At 39.8% G+C, this 17,507-nt stretch overlaps 1 protein-coding gene across 2 annotated transcripts in view; it reads right to left on the minus strand.

The window, feature by feature from the left end:
- The window catches only part of COPG2 (COPI coat complex subunit gamma 2), a 136,574-nt gene that overhangs the window by 114,348 nt on the left and 4,719 nt on the right, over positions 1-17,507 (minus strand). For both annotated transcript variants that reach the window (XM_043463728.1, XM_043463727.1), the window contains exon 4: positions 17,284-17,355. In XM_043463728.1, coding sequence (XP_043319663.1) covers positions 17,284-17,355 — 72 coding nt within the window. The remainder of the gene's footprint in view (positions 1-17,283; positions 17,356-17,507) is intronic.

Below are 17,507 nucleotides of genomic sequence, written 5' to 3' on the forward strand. Positions count from 1 at the left end.
GTTTTTAACAAGTAAAATATAAGACCTAAACAAATACACAGAAATGCTGAATAAAATAGGAACAAAAAGATTTTAATATGAAGCCAAAGGCAAAGTGAAGGGACATTCACAGGTGCCAAAAATGGAAAAATAAGTAACTCACAGCCACAAAAGTACAAGCTCAGGCTCTTGCATAGGAAGAAGTATCTACAGTCTACAAAGGATGGGATTATAAAAGGTATATTCTTCAGGCACAGGGAAACTATTCTAGGTAGTAACTCAGAAATTCAGCAAGGAGTGAAAAGTTAAAAAAAAAGTGGTAAACAGTAACCAGACAGTGTGGTATTGGTGAAAGAATGGACAAATACATCAATGCAACAGAAAAGACAACCAAGAAATATACTCACATAAATACAGTCAGCTGATCTTTGACAAAGCAGCAAAGGCAACACAATGGAGTGAAAATAGTCTCTTCAACAAATGGTGCCAGAAATGGATATCCACAAACCAAGAAGTTGAATCTAGATGCAAACTTTACACTCTCTTCACAAAATTACCTCAAACTCAATCACAAACCTAAATGTAAAATGCAGAACAATAAAGTTCCTAGTAGAATACAGAGAAGGAAACCTAGATGATGTTTATTTAGTATGGTGATGGTTTTTTAGATACAACCCCAAAGGCAAGATCCATGAAAGAAATAATTGATAGGTCAGCCTTTAATACAATTAAATACTTCTGCTCTGCAAAAGACAGCGTCAAGAGGATGAGAAGATAACATAGACTGGGAAAAATATTTACAGAACACATAACTGAGAAAAGATTATCCAAAATACACCCAAAAAATCCTCTTCAGAGTCAAAATAAGAAAACATCATATTAAAGTGGGCCAAAGACTTTAGCAGATAACTACACTTAAGAAGATAAAACAAAAATAAATAAATAAATAAAATAAAATTAAAAAAAAGAAGATAAAACAGACGGCAAACAAGTATATGAAAAGATGCTGCATGTTATATTCAACAGGGAAAGTTAAATTATTAATAAAACAAGGTATGACTACACTACTGACAGAATGGTCAAAATCAGGAACACTAACACCACCAAATGCTGACAAGGATGGGAAGTCACAGGATTTCTCATTCATTGTTGGTGAATAAAAATCATACAGCCTCTTTGGAAGACAGTTTGACAGTTTCTTACAAAAACAAACATACATGTAACATGTAATCCAGCAATTGCTCACTTTGACATTTATTCACAGGAGTTGAAAACTTATGTCCACACAGAAACCTGACTTTATACAAGCTTTATTCATAATGGCCAAAATTGGAAGTAATCAAGATGTCCTTTAGTAGGTGAATGGATAAACTATGGGACATCCAAACAACAGAAAGTGATTCAGTGCTAAAAGAAAATGAGCTAGCAAGCCATGAAAAAACAAAAAGGAAACTTAAATACATATTACTAAGTAAAAGAAACCAATATGAAAATGCTACATGCTGTTTGAGTCCAATTATATGATAAATAGCCAAGAAAAGAGAAGTGAAAGGCAAAGGAGACAGGGAAAGATATACACAACTGAATGTAGAGTTTCAGAGAATAACAAGGAGAGATAAGAGCACCTTCTTAAGTGAACAGTGCAAAGAAATAGAAGAAAAACAACAGAATGGGGAAAACTAGACATCACTTCAAGAAAACTGGAGATACCAAGGAACATTTCATGCAAAGATGGGCACAATAAAAGACAAAAACGGCAAGGACCTAACAAAAGCAAAAGAGATTAAGAAGAGTTGGTAAGAACACACGGAAGAACTATACAAAAAAGGACTTAATGACCTGGATAACCACGATGGTGTGGTCACTCACCTAGAGCCAGATATTCTGGATTGTAAAGTCAAGTGGGCCTTAAAAGTGCTACTATGAACTAAGCTAGTAGAGGTGACAGAATTCCAGCTTAGCTATTTCAAATTTTAAAAGATGCTGCTGCTAAAGTGTTTCACACAATATGACAGCAAATATGGAAAATTCAACAATGGCCACAGGACTGGAAAAGGTAGGTTTCATTCCAATACCAAACAAGGGCAATGCCAAAGAATGTTCAAACTACTACACAATTGCGCTTATTTCACAGGCTAGCATGTAATGGTCAAAAATCCTCCAATCTAGCTTTGAAAAGTATGTGAACTGAGAACTTCCAGATGTACAAGCTGGATTTAGAAAACACAGAGGAACCACAGATCTAATTGCTAACATCCACTGGATCATAGAAAAAAACAAAAGAATTCCAGAAAAACATCTACTTCTGCTTCACTGACTACGTTAAAGCCTTTGACTATGTGGATCACTGCAAACCGTGGGAAATTCTTAAAGAGATGGGAATACCAGACAACCTTAGTCTCCTGAGAAACCTGTATGCGGATCAAGAAGCAACAGTTAGAACCAGACATGGAACAACTGACTGGTTCCAAATTGGGAAATGAATATGTCGAGGCTGTATATTGTCACCCTGCTTATTTAACTTATACGCAGAGCTGTTGTTGTTGTTCAGTTGCTCAGTCATGTCCGATCTTTGCAACCCCATGAACTGCAGCACACCTGGTTTCCCTATCCCTCACCATCTTCAGAGCTTGCTCAATCTTATGTCCATTGAGTCAGTGATGCCATCCAACCATCCTGTCCTCTGTCATCATCCCCTTCTCTTTCTGCCTTCAATCTTTCTCAGCATCAGGGCCTTTTCTAATGAGTTGGCTCTTCCCATCAGGTGGCCAAAGTACTGGAGTTTCAGCTTCAGTATCAGTTCTTCCAATGAACACCCAGGACTGATCGGATCTCCTTGCAGTCCAAGGGACTCTCAAGAGTCTTCTCCAACACCACAGTTCCAAAGCATCAATACACTGGCGTTCAGCCTTCTTTATGGTCCAGCTCTCACATCTGTACATGACTACTGGAAAAACCATAGCTTTTACCATGCAGCTGCTTGGCGCTGGAACAGCGGCTGCGTGGCTCTGGAGCGGGGACTTGCTGAGAGGAGATACCCCACGTCCAAGGTCAGGAGCAGCAAATGTGAGAAGATACCCTAGGACCAAAGTCAGGAGCAGCAGCTGCGCGTTGCTGGACCAGCAGTGTGGAGATACCCCACATCCAAGGTCAGAGAAACCCCAGTAAGATGGTAGGCACTGGAGCGGCTGTGAGATACCCCATGTCCAAGGGCAAAGGAGAAGGTACAGCAAGACGGTAGGAGGGGCGAATTCGCATTTAGAATCAAACCCCATTCCCACCAGAGATGCTAATAAGGCTCAAACAAATCTTGTGCGCACCAGGGCCCAGGGACCCCACAAACACTGAGACAGAACTGTGTTTGAGCGTCTCCTGTGGGGGTACGGGTCATCAGTGGTCTGCCAGGGACAGGGGCTCTGGATGCAACAGACTTCGGTATAACATAAGCCCTCTTGGAGGAGGTTGCCATTAACCCCACCATAGAGCTGCCAGAACTTACACAGGACTGGAAAATAGACTCTTGGAGGGCACAACAGAACCTTGTGTACCAGGACCCAGGAGAAAAGAGCAGTGACCCCACAGGAGATTGTCCAGACTTGCCTGTGGGTGTCCGGGAGTCTCTGGCAGAGGCGTGGGTCCCTAGTGGCCTGCTGCAGGGTTGGAGGCACTGACTGTAGCAGTACATGTCTGGGATCTTTTAAGGGAGGTCATCATTATCTTCATTACCTCCACCATAGTTTGGCCCCAGGTAAAGAGCAGGGAGGAAACAGCTCCACCCATAAACAGAAAGTTGGATTAAAGATTTACTGAGCACGGCTCTGCCCATCAGAACAAGACCCAGTTTCCCCCTCAGTCAGTCTCTCCCATCAGGAAGCTTCCATAAGCCACTATCCTTCTCCGTTAGAGGGCAGACAGACTGAAAACCATAATCACAGAAAACTAACTAATCTAATCCCATGGACCACAGCCTTGTCTAACTCAATGAAACTATGAGCCATGCTGTGTGGGGCCACCCAAGACGGGCGGGTTATGGTGGAGAGGTCTGACAAAATGTGGTCCACTGGAGAAGGGAATGGCAAACCACTATAGTATTCCTGCCCTAAGAACCCCATGAACAGTATGAAAAGACCAAAAGATAGGACAATGAAAGATGAACTCCTCAGGTCGGTAGGTGCCCAATATGCTACTGAAAAAATCAGTGGAGAAATAACTCCAGAAACCATGAAGAGACGGAGCCAAAGCAAAAACAAAATCCAGCTGTGGATGTGACTGGTGATGGAAGCAAGGTCCAATGCTATAAAGAGCAATACTGCATAGGAACCTGGAATGTTAGGTCCATGAATCAAGGCAAATTGGAAGTGGTCAAACAAGGGATGACAAGAGTGAACGTCAACATTTTAGGAATCAGCGAACTAAAATGGACTGGAATGGGTGAATTTAACTCAGATGACCATTATATCTACTACTGTGGGCAAGAATCCCTTAGAAGAAATGGAGTAGCCATTATAGTCAACAAGAGATCCGAAATGCAGTATTTGGATGCAATCTCAAAAATGACAGAATGATCTCTGTTCATTTCCAAGCAAACCATTCAATATCACAGTAATCCAAGTCTATGTCCCAACCAGTAATGCTGAAGAAGCTGAAGCTGAATGGTTCTATGAAGACCTACAAGACCTTCTAGAACTAACACCCAAAAAAGATGTCCTTTTCATCATAGGGGACTGGAATGCAAAAGTAGGAAGTCAAGAAACACCTGGAGTAATAGGTAAATTTGGCCTTGGAGTATAGAATGAAGCAAAGGCTAACAGTCTTGCCAAGAGAACACATTGGTTAGAGCAGACACCATCTTCCAACAACACAAGAAAACACTCTACACCTGGACATCACCAGATGATCAATACCAAAATCAGACTGATTATATTCTTTGCAGCCAAAGATGGAGAAGCTCTATACAGTCAGCAAAAACAAGACCTGGGAGCTGACTGTGCCTCAGATCATGAACTCCTTATTGCCAAATACAGACTTAAATTGAAGAAAGTAGGGAAAACTACTAGACCATTTATGTATGACCTAAATCAACTCCCTAACGATTATACAGTAGAGGCAAGAAATAGATTTAAGGGACTAGATCTGATAGACAGAGTGCCTGATGAACTATGGACAGAGGTTTGTGATATTACACAGCAGACAGGGAGCAAGACCATCCCCAAGAAGAAGAAATGCAAAAAAGAAAAATGGCTATCTGAGGAGGTCTTACAAATAGCTGTGAAAAGAAGAGAAGCAAAAAGCAAAGGAGAAAAGGAAAGATACACCTATTTGAATCCACAGTCCCAAAGAATAGCAAGGAGAGATAAGAAAGCCTTCCTCAGTGATCAATGCAAAGAAATAGAGGAAAACAATAGAATGGGAAAGACTAGAGATCTCTTCAAGAAAATTAAGAAATACTAAGGGAACGTTTCATGCAAAAATGGGCTCAATAAAGGACAGAAATGGTATGGACCTAACAGAAACAGAAGAAATTAAGAAGAGGTGGCAAGAATACACAGGAGAACTGTACAAAAAAAATCTTCACGACCCAGATAATCATGATGGTGTGATCACTCACCTAGAGCCAGACATCCTGGAATGTGAAGTCAAGTGGGCCTTAGGAAGCGTCACTACGAACAAAGCTAGTGGAGGTGATGGAATTCCAGTTGAGCTATTTCAAATCCTGAAAGATGATGCTGTGAAAGTGCTGCACTTAATATGCCAGCAAGTTTGGAAAACTCAGCAGTGGCCACAGGACTGGAAAATGTCAGCTTTCATTCTAATCCCAAAGAAAGGCAATGCCAAAGAATGCTCGAACTACCACACAATTGCACTCACCTCACACGCTAGTAAAGTAATGCTCTAAATCCTCCAAGCCATGCTTCAACAATATGTGAACTGTGAACGTCCAGATGTTCAACCTGGTTTTAGAAAAGGCAGAGGGACCAGAGATCAAATTGCCAACATCTGCTGGATCATCAAGAGTTCCAGAAAAAACATCTATTTCTGTTTTATTGACTATGCCAAAGCCTTTGACTGTGTGGACCACAATGAACTGTGGAAAATTCTGAAAGAGATGGGAATACCAGACCTCCTGACCTGCCTCCTGAGAAATCTGTATGCAGGTTTGGAAGCAACAGCTAGAACTGCACATGGAACAACAGTCTGATTCCAAATAGGAAAAGGAGTGTGTCAAGGCTGTCTACTGTCACCCTACTTGTTTAACTTATATTCAGAGCACATCATGAGAAATGCTCAGCTGAATGAAGCACAAGCTGGAATCAAGACTGCTGGGAGAAATATCAGTAACCTTAGATATGCAGATGACACCGCCCTTACGGCAGAAAGGGAAGACAAACTAAATAGCCTCTTGATGAAGGTGAAAGAGGAGAGTGAAAAAGTTGGCTTAAAGCTCAACAATCAGAAAACAAAAGATCATGGCATCCAGTCTCATCACTTCACGGCAAACAGGAGAAACACTGGAAACAGTGGCAGGCTTTATTTTTTTGGGCTCCAAAATCACTGTAGATGGTGACTGCAGCCATGAAATTAAAAGACGCTTACTTCTTGGAAGAAAAGTTATGACCAACCTAGATGGCATATTAAAAAGCAGAGACATTACTTTGCCAACAAAGGTCCATCTAGTCAAGGCTATGGTTTTTCCAGTAGTCATGTGTGGATGTGAGAGTTGGACTACAAAGAAAGCTGAACACCAAAGAATTGATGTTCTTGAACTGTGGGGTTGGAGAAGACTCTTGAGAGTCCCTTGGACTGCAAGGAGACCCAACCAGTCCATCCTAAAGGAAATCAGTCCTGAATATTCATTGGAAGGACTGATGTTGAAGCTGAAACTCCAATACTTTGGCCACCTGACGCAAAGAGCTGACTTGTTTGAAAAGACCGTGATGCTGGGAAAGATTGAAGGCAGGAGGAGAAGGGGATGACAGAGGATGAGATGGCTGGATGGCATCACCGACTCAATGGGCATGAGTTTGAGTAAACTCCGGGAGTTGGTGATGGACAGGGAGGCCTGGCATGCTGCAGTCCATGGGGTCTCAAAGAGTCAGTCACAACTGAGCAACTGAACTGAACTGATGGAACTAGATGCTATGATCTTTGTTTTTTGAATGTTTACTTTTAAGCCAGGTTTTTCACTCTCCTCTTTCACCTTCATCAACAGTTTCCTAGTTCCTCTTCGTTTTCTGCCATAAGGGTGGTGTCATCTGCATATCTGAGGTAATTAATATTTCTTAACCAGCAATCTTGATTACAGCTTGTGCTTCATTCAACCCGGCATTTCGCATGATATACTCTGAATATAAGTTAAATAAGCAGGGTGACAATATACAACCTTGATGTACTCTTTTCCCAATTTGGAACCAGTCCATCGTTCCATGTCTAGTTCTAACTGTTGCTTCTTGACCTGCATACAGGTTTCTCAGGAGGCAGGTCAGGTGGTCTGGGATTCCCATCTCTTTCAGAATTTTCCAGTCTGTTGTGACCCACACAGTCAAGGGCTTTAGCATAGTCAATGAAGCGGAAGTAGATGTTTTTCTGGAATTCTCTTGCTTTTTCTATGATCCAACAGATGTTGGCAATTTGATCTCTGGTCCCTCTGCCTTTTCTAAATCCAGCTTGAACATCTGGAAGTTCATGGTTCATGTACTATTGAAGCCTGGCTTGGAGAATTTTGAGCATTACTTTACTAGCATGTGAGATGAGTGCAATTGTGTGGTAGTTTGAACATTCTTTGGCATTGCCCTTCTTTGGGATTGGAATGAAAACTGATCTTTTCCAGCCCTGTGGCTACTGCTGAGTTTTCCATATTTGCTGGCATATTGAGTGCAGCACTTTCACAGCATCATCTTTTAGGATTTGAAATAACTAAGCTGGAATTCCATCACCTCCACTAGCTTTGTTCACAGTGATGCTTCCTAAGGCCCAGTTGACTGCGCACTCTAAGACGTCTGGCTCTAGGTGAGTGATCACACCATCGTGGTTATCTGGGTCATTAACATCTTTTTTGTATAGTTTTTCTGTGTATTCTGCAGAGTACATCATACGAAATGCTGTGCTGGATGAATCTTAAGCTGGAATCAAGACTGCTGGGAAAAATATCAACAACTTTGGATATGCAGATGATACATTCTAACTGTGGAAAGCAAAGAGGAACTAACGAGCCTCTTGATGAGGGTGAAAGAGGAAAGTGAAAAAGCTGGCTTAAAAGTCAACATTCGAAAACCTAAGATAATGGCATCTGGTTCCATCACTTCATGGCAAATAGATGGGAAAACTGTGGCAGATTTTATTTTCTTGCTCTCCAGAATCACTGTGGAAAGTTACTGCAGCCACAAAATTAAAAGATACTTGTTCTTTGAAAGAAAAGCTATGATAAACTTAGTGTATTAAAAAGCAGAGACCTCACTCTGCCGAAAAAGTTCCATATATTCAAAGCTATCGTTTTTCCAGTAGTCATGTATGCATGTGAGAGTAGGACCATAAAGAAGGCTGAGCACCAAAGAATTGATGCTTCCAAACTGTGGTACCAGAGAAGACTCTTCAGAGCCTCTTTGATAGCATGGAAATCAAACCCGTCAATCCTAAAGGAAATCAACCCTAAAATTTCATTGGAAGGACTGATGCTGAAGCTGAAGCTTCAATACTTAGGCCACATGATGCAAAGAGCCGACTCATTGGAAAAGACCCTGATGCTATGTAAGATTTAGGACAGGAGCAGAAGGGGATGACAGAGGATGATATGGTTGGATGGCATCACCAACTCAATGGACATGAGTTTGAACAAACTCTGGAAGATAGTGAAACACAGGAAGCCTGGCATGCTGAAGTCCATGGGATTACAAAGTTAGAGATGACTGAGCTGCTGAACAACTAACAACCCCTGTAACAATCTGAGACCTGTAATCTTCCCCAAGGAAACGAACTAGTACAAGCATTGGTTTTTCTTCATATCATAATCCTGGAATTTTTGTTAATCTAATATCTTGAAAACCACTGTGTGGGAGATATATGTATATATTTTTTAGATATCTTTGGTAGCAGGGAAAATCTAGAAACAGAAGAGACATGTGCTTTTTTTTTTTTAAGTCTTGAGGCTTGCAGGATCTTAGTTCCCCAACCAGGGATTAAACTTGCAACCTCAGCCATGAAAATGCAGAGTACTAACCATGGAACCACCAGATGATTCCCAGAAATGTGTTATTAATATCAAAAACATATGGTAAATCATCTAGTTACTCTTTTAAAAAACATTTATTTATTTGGCTGCTCTGGGTCTTCACTGCTGCACATGGGCTTTCTCTAGGTATAGGCAGCAGGGACTACTCTCCAGTTGCAGTGCACCACCTTCTCATTTTGGTGGTTCCTCTTGTTGTGGAGCAGGGGTTCTAAGGCATAGCAGGCTTCAGTAGTTGTGGCAAGTGGGCTTAGTTGCCTCACAGCATGTAGGAACTTCTTGGACCCAGGGATCGAACCCATGTCCCCTGCATTGGTAGGTAGATTCTTAACCATTGGACCACCAGGGAAGACCTATCCAGTTACTCTTTTATTATTGATTACCAACATTAACCCAAGGTAATGAGAACACAAGATACATAACTTCATTCATTTGGAATTTGTTTTGTCTTATTTTATGGCTCAGTGTACAGTCAATTTCTGTAAATGTTCTTTGTGTTATTCATTTACATTTAAAGCAATAATGATATATTTGGGTCTATATCTACCATCTTATTATATACTTTGTTTGTTCTGCTTGACCTATTATAATATCAAAGTGAAAAAAGAAGTATCAACAGATTCTACAAACCCTTAAAAGAACAAGAAAATATTAAGAATAGTTTTAGCCAATGAAGTTCAACAATGTAAACAAAATGGAGAAATTCCTTGAAAGACACAAACTACCAGAGATCACTCAAGAAGACAAATAATCTGAATAATACCATCTGTTTCCTTTTAAAATTATCATCAAAAACCTTACCACAGTGCAGATGCTTTCAATACTGAATTCCAACAAACATTTCAGGAAAAATTAATAATGATTCTACAGGACTTCCCTGGTGGTCCAGCCAGTGTTTAGTTCAGCAGCTGTGGCTTACAGACTTAGTTGCCCCAAGGCATGTGGAATCTTCCCAGACCAGAGACTGAACCCACATGCCTTGGGGCAACTAAGTCTGTAAGCCACAACTACTGAACCCGAGTGCTGCAACTACTGAAGCGTCTTCACCTCGAGCCTGTGCTCTGCAACAAGAGAAGCTACTGCAGTGAGAAGCCTGTGCACTGCAACGAGGAGTAACCCCCACTTACCACAACTAGAGAAAGCCTGAGCACAGCAATGAAGACCCAGTGCAACCAAAAATAAAACAAATAAATATATATATATATAAGAATAATAATGATTCTACAAAACTCTACAAGAGAGAAGAGGAAGTAACACTTATCAATTCATTTTATGATGCCAGCATCACCCAAATACAAAATCCAAACAAAAACATAAGAAAAAATTACAGATAAATATTATTTCACGACCACATACTCAAAATTAATACCAAATTTTGAATTTTAACAGAAAATAAAGATATTATATTTTCCAGGAAAACAAGTAAATGCATCTTACCATATTAACAAACTAAAAGAGAAAGACCATGATAATTCAATAGATACGGAAAAAACATTTGACAAAATTCAACACTCATCTACAAAAAAAAAAAAAAAACCCTCCTAGCAAACAAAGAAGAGACAATGACTTCCTCAACCTGATAAAGGTCACCTATGAAAAACTTAGGGGCTCCCCAGGTGGTACAGTGGTAAAGAATCTGCCTACCAAAGCAGGAGATGCAGGAGATGTGGGTTTGATTCCCTGGTTTGGGAAGGTCTCTTGGAGTAGGAAATGAAAACCTGCTCCAGTATTCTCTCTTGAAAAATTCCATGGACAGAGGAGCCTGGCAAGTTACAGTCCATGGGGTCACAAAGAGTCAGACAAGACTAAGCAACTAAGTACACACACACATGAAAAACTTAGAACTAGCATCACATTTAATGTGGAAGATTAAATACTTTCCCTCTAAGATCAGGAACAAAACGAGTATATCCTCCACCACAACTTCCATTTCACGCTGTATCACAGTGCAAGATATTAAGGTAAGATAAACAAGTAAAAATCATTCAGACTGAAAAAAGTAAATCCTAAGGAATCTCCAAAAATACTGCTAGAAGGAATAAATTTAACAAAATCACAGGAAACAGATCAATATACAAAAATCTATTTAATTTCTATAGAGTACCTAAAACAATACAAATGCAATAGTATAAAAATATTAACTACTTCAGGGATAAATTTCACAAAACATGTTTAAGACTTTTGTGCTGAAAGCTATAATACTGCTGACAGAAATTAGAGACTTGTATAAAGGGAAATATATACCACGGCTGTGGAATAGAAAACTCAATAATGTAACGTGAATTCTCCTCAAACTGATCTTTTTGTAAAATTTTATTGAAATAGTTTAGCAAAGTGATCATTAGAGTCAATGCAATCACCATCAACATTCTAGCAGGCCTTTTTTTTTTTTTTTAAATAGAAGTCAATAAGCTGATTCTGGTGGCTCAGACGGTAGAGTCTGCTGCAATGCAGGAGACCCAGATTCAACCCCTGAGTCAGGAAGATCCCCTGGAGAAAGAAATGGCTACCCACTCCAGTATTCGCACCTGGAAAATTGCATGGACAGAGGAGGCTGGCAGGCTACCATCCATGGGGTCACTAACAGTTGGACATGACTGAGCGACTTTCACATACATACACAAAGTTGATTCTAAAATGAATATAGGAATGCAAAGAACTTACAAGAGCCAAAACAATTCTTTAAAAGAAACTGACAGATGGCCAAGAGGCACATGAAAAGCTGCTCAACAGCATTAATTATTAGAGAAATGCATATCAAAACTACAATGAGGTATCACCTCTTACCAATCAGAATGGCCATCATCAAAAAACCTACAAACAATAAATGCTGGAAAAAGTGAAAGTGAAGTCGTGTCCGACTCTTTGCAACCCCATGGACTGTAGCCTACCAGGCTCCTCCGTCCATGGGATTCTCCAGGCAAGAATACTGGAGTGGGTTGCCATTTCATTCTCCAGGGGATCTTCCTGCACCAGGGATCAAACCGGGTCTCCAGCATTGCAGGCAGATGCTTCACTCTCTGAGCCACGAGGGAAGCCCCAAAATGCTGAAAAGGTTGTGGATAAAGGGAACCTTCTTGCACTGTTGGTGGGAATGTAAACTGATATAGCCACTATGGAGAACAGTAAAGAGATTCCTTTAAAAACTAAAAATAGAACTATCATATGACCCAGCAATCCCACTACTGGACATACACCCTGAGAAAACCATAACTGAAAAACACATGTATCCCAATGTTCACAGCAGCACTATTTACAACAGCTAGGATATGGAAGCAACCTAGACGGCCATCAACAGATGAATGGATAAGGAAGATGTGGTACACACACACACCCACACACCCCAATAGAATACTACTCAGTCATAAAAAAGAATGAATTTGAGTAAGTTCGAGTGAAATGAATGAACCCAGAGCCTGTTTATACAGAGTGAAGTAAGTCAGAAAGAGAAAAACAAATATCATATATTAATGCATATAGATGGAATATAGAAAAATGGTATCGATGAACCTATTTGCAGGGAAGGAATGGAGACATGGATGTAGGGAAGCAGCTTGTGGACACAGTGGGGGAAGAGGAAAGTGGGACGAATGGAGAAAGTAGCATAGACATATATACATTACCATGTGTAAAATAGATAGCTGGTAAGAAGTTACTCTATAACACAGAGTCCAGCCAGGCATTCTGTGATGATCTAGAGGGGTAAGATGGGAGGAGGGGAGGGAGGCTCAAGAGAGAGGTGATATATACATAAATTATAGCTGATCTGCATTGTTGTATGGCAGAAACCATCACAACATCATAAAGCAATTTTCTTCCAATTAAAAATAAATTTAAAAGAATTTAAGTTAAAAAAATTTGAAAAAGAAAAAAATAATAAAATAGGAAAACATGTACTACCTAATTTAAAACATACTATAAAGCTACAGTAGGACTTCACTGGTGGCTCAGTGGATAAGAATCTGCCTGCCAAAGCAGGGCACATAGGTTTGAGCCCTGGTCCAGGAAGATTCCATATGCCTAGGAGAAACTAAGCTCGTGAGCCACAACTACTGAAGCCCATGCCTGAGAGCCACAACTACTGAGCCCACATGCTACAACTACTGAAGCCTGTGCACTCTAGGGTCCATGAGCCACAACTACTAAGCCTATATGCCACAACTACTGAAGCCTGCATGTCCTAGAGCTGTATTCCACAAGAGGAAGCCACCACAATAAGAAGCCCGTGCACCACAACAAAGAGTAGCCCCTGCCTGCCACAACTAGAGAAAGTTTGCACAAAGCAATAAAGACCCAGTGCAGCCAAAAATAAATAAATAAATAATTTTTTTAAGCTACAGTAATAGTGTGATTCTGGAATAAGAATAAACATATAGAAAAAAAAAAAAAAGCAAAGTGCCAATGTAACACAATCATTATTATTATTCCTTATCCTTCTCCCTCCATATTGATAAGCAATTATTCCAGTAGAATTTGTTGAGAAAAAAAGAGGGGGAGGAAACGGAGGAAGGGGTGAAGGAAGAGAAAGATGAAAAGAAATTCAACCCTCACTTCATATAATGTGCAAAAATTAACTCAAAATGATCAAACAGCAATTTTAAGACACAAAAACTACAAAATACCTAAGAAAAAAGCATAGCAGAAAACCTCTGTGACTTTGGGTTAGACAAAGATTTCTACAGTACACATCAAAAGCACAATCCGTAACAGGAAGAAGAAAAACCTGATAAACTGGACTTCACCAAAATTAAAAACTTCTGTTCTTTTAAAGACTAAGAAAATGAAAAATAAGATATAGGCTGGGAGAAAATATTTGGAAAACATCTGATAAAGGACTTGTGTCCAGAATACAGAAAGACCTTTCAAAATTCAGTAGAAAGAAAATATACAACCAAATTATTAAAAATGGGCAAAAGATATGATCAGAACCTTCATCATAGAAGATATATGAAAGTGAAAGTGAAGTCGCTCAGTCGTGTCCAACTCTTTGTGACCCCATGGACTGTAGCCTGCCAGGCTCCTCTGTCTATGTGATTTTCTGGGCAAGAATACTGGAGTGAGGAGCCAACCACTCCCTTTTTCCAGGGGATCTTCCCCACCCAGGGATCAAACACCCGTCTCCTGCATTGCAGGTCGATTCTTCACTATCTGAGCCACCAGGGAAGCCTCTACACCTACCATATGACCCAGTAATTCCACTCCTAGGTATTTACCCAAGAGAAATAAAAACTATGTTTAAAAACTTATACATGAATGTTTACAGCAACGTTATTCACAGCCATGAAAAAATGGTGACAAACCAAATATTCTATAGCTGGTGAACAAATAAACAAACCGAGGTACATCTATACAACAAATATCTACAATGAAATAAAAAGGAATCAACAAACAAAAACATGCACAAATCTTAAATGAGTTATGCTAAGTGCCTGAAAAGGAGACTCAAAAAGCTTCATACATATGATGAAGTATGATAAGTGAAAGTATGATATCATTCTTATGACTTCCTGGAAAGCAAAACTATAAGGTAAGAAAAGAGATTACTGGTTTCCTGCGCCTGAGGATGGGAGGAAAAAATCATATAATAGAGAACCTTTTGGAGTGATGGAAATGTTCTAAATCTTGATTAATACTACTGTATGAATTTGTCAAAACTCATAAAACTATACCCTAAAAAGGGTGGATTTTACTATTTGTAAAGTGTGCTTTTAAAAAATGCGGTAATGAGTAAATGAGAACTCAAACCACAGGCTGGGAGGAAATATTTACAAAAAGACTCTTGAGAGTCCATAGGACGGCAAGGAGATCCAACTAGTCCATCCTAAAGGAGATCAGTCTTCGGTGTTCATTGGAAGGACTGATGCTGAAGCTGAAACTCCAATACTTTGGCCACCTCATGCGAAGAGTTGACTCATTGGAAAAGACCCTGATGCTGGGAGGGGTTGGGGGCAGGAAGAGAAGGGGATGACAGATGAGATGGCTAGATGGCATCACCAACTTGATGGACATGAGTTTGAGTAAACTCCGGGAGTTGGTGATGGACAGGGAGGCCTGGCATGATGCGATTCATGGGGTCGCAGAGTCAGACACGACTGAGCAACTGAATTGAACTGAACTATCTGATGAAGGTCTTGTATTCAGAAAATACAAAGAGCACCTACAACACAATAGGTGAGTTGAGAGATGAGGTGAGCAGAAGATAAACAACCTGATTAAAAAAAAAAAAAACAGGTAAAAAGATGTAAACAGAAGATGCTTATCTTCTTCTTACTAAAGAAAATAAACAGGTGGCAAATCAGCATATGTTTACTTAATACATGATTAATATATTCATCATTCAGGAAATGCAAACCCAAGAACGCCACTTCTAGATATTAACCAAAGAAAATGAAAATATATTAATAGGTCCACACAAAGACTTGTATTGAGTAGTTTTACCAGCTTTGTTTATATTTATACACTAGAAATAAGCCAAATATCCATTAACTTGTTAATGGATAAATAAATTAAAATTACCTACCTCCATACAATGGAATACTACTAAGCAATAAAAATTAATAAACCACTGATACACAAAAGAACTTGGATCAATCTCAAAAGCCATAAGTAAAAGAAACAAGACAGAAAAGTCATAAGAGACTATATATACACTCTATGATTAAATTTAAATAAAATTCTTACTGATTTGATAAAAGGCATTGCTGACTCTGTCTCCAGTGGTAAAGAGGACCCTAGTGGTCCTTGGCATGCAGTGGCAAAACACTTAAATCATCAATGCAGACAAGTATGATCAATGACCTACAGAAGACAAAGCTTTGGGTAATCAACTAGCTGCCACCACAGAAGACTGCTGTAAAAATGAGTTGGATAATAGGACAGTTCCTTCTAAGTACACTGGTGAACTTGGTAAAAGAAAATGCTAAGCTCAGAACATTAAATTCACAGCCTAAGGTCTATGTCAGGGACTAGAAAACATCCATAATGCCTTAACAGAAAGCCTCATTTCAAGTGGGCACAGGCCTGAGATTTCCGAAAAGCATATCCTGCAGGTGACTGAATAACAATGCAAATTCAATTCACCTCCTGTGGGAAATTTTATGTTAAAGTTAGCACCCTAACTGAGAAAGAAGGAGTGGGGCCCTGAAAAATGGAATGGGGACACAGGGGCAGTTTCTGATGAAGCTTGAACCTCTAAATTCCTCCAGGCTTCCATGGCAAGTGAAAGCAGTCCTGCATACTCTGTCTGAGGAAATCAGACTCCTTTGCCTGAAGAATGTGCAGCGACTTCCCCTGAGACACTTGCCTTAAAAGGGACTGCTGATGTCCCTGAGGACCTAATCCCCAAGCTGCTCATTATCTAGACACATAACCAGACTCAAATCCCATAAAGTCCTCAACACAAAATGTGGCCTGTGTTGATATGCAAAACATACCAAAAGGACTGCACAGTTTGACCAATCTATGTTAACAGAAAACAGAAATACAGATTCCATAATCCCCTTCTCTGGATGGGTTTGAGTCAGAGCTGGGCAAAAAGGAAATATGTGCCACAATGGAGGACAGAAATGAAGCACAGTTGTTATGCTTGAAAGTTAGGGTGTCAAAGGGAAAGAGAGACAGATGCGGGGTTGCTGGCAGCCTCAGTCTGTCCTCACTCTTCTTTTCCCTACTCCTCATCCTCTTCCCCACTCTGCACTGAACTCTTCTCAACTGCCAACAGAAACCCCAGTCCCACCAGAAACTTGACTGAGAATTTAAGAGATGAGATAGCTATGTCCACTGATTTCTATACCAGTCCATCTGTGCAGTGTCATGCCAGAGGCTGGATATTAGCAGTTTTCATGACTGCATGGCAGATCTGTGAGTGAACAGCTTTAAACAATATACTTTCATTCTTTCATTTTCCTGTGTTCTTTAATAAGCATTTATAAGTTTTATGAAAACAATTTTTAAATAGTTTTTAAACATTTCAAACAACCTTCCCTCATTTGGACCACTCTAAGTTCCCCCAAGGAAAACAAATAAAAAGAGCATTTTTAGCCTAAAAGAATTCTTTTTAAAAAAAAAAAAAAAAGACTTACATCATTAGATTGAAACAGTCGAGTCATTGCAAAGAAGGCCTCTGTGGCTTCTGTAGTTCCAAAGTGTTCACCCTAAGTAATGTAAAGTAAATCTAAATTAAAACAATTTCTTAAACAACAACAAAAAAAAATATGGATTTTTCCAATTATTTCTGCAAAGATCTTTTAGAACTCAGGGGAAAAAAATCGATTTATAAACACTGTGCCTCTTTGTTATTTTTCTG

Source organism: Cervus canadensis, chromosome 3 (genome assembly GCF_019320065.1).
Source record: "Cervus canadensis isolate Bull #8, Minnesota chromosome 3, ASM1932006v1, whole genome shotgun sequence".
Lineage (NCBI taxonomy): Eukaryota > Metazoa > Chordata > Mammalia > Artiodactyla > Cervidae > Cervus > Cervus canadensis.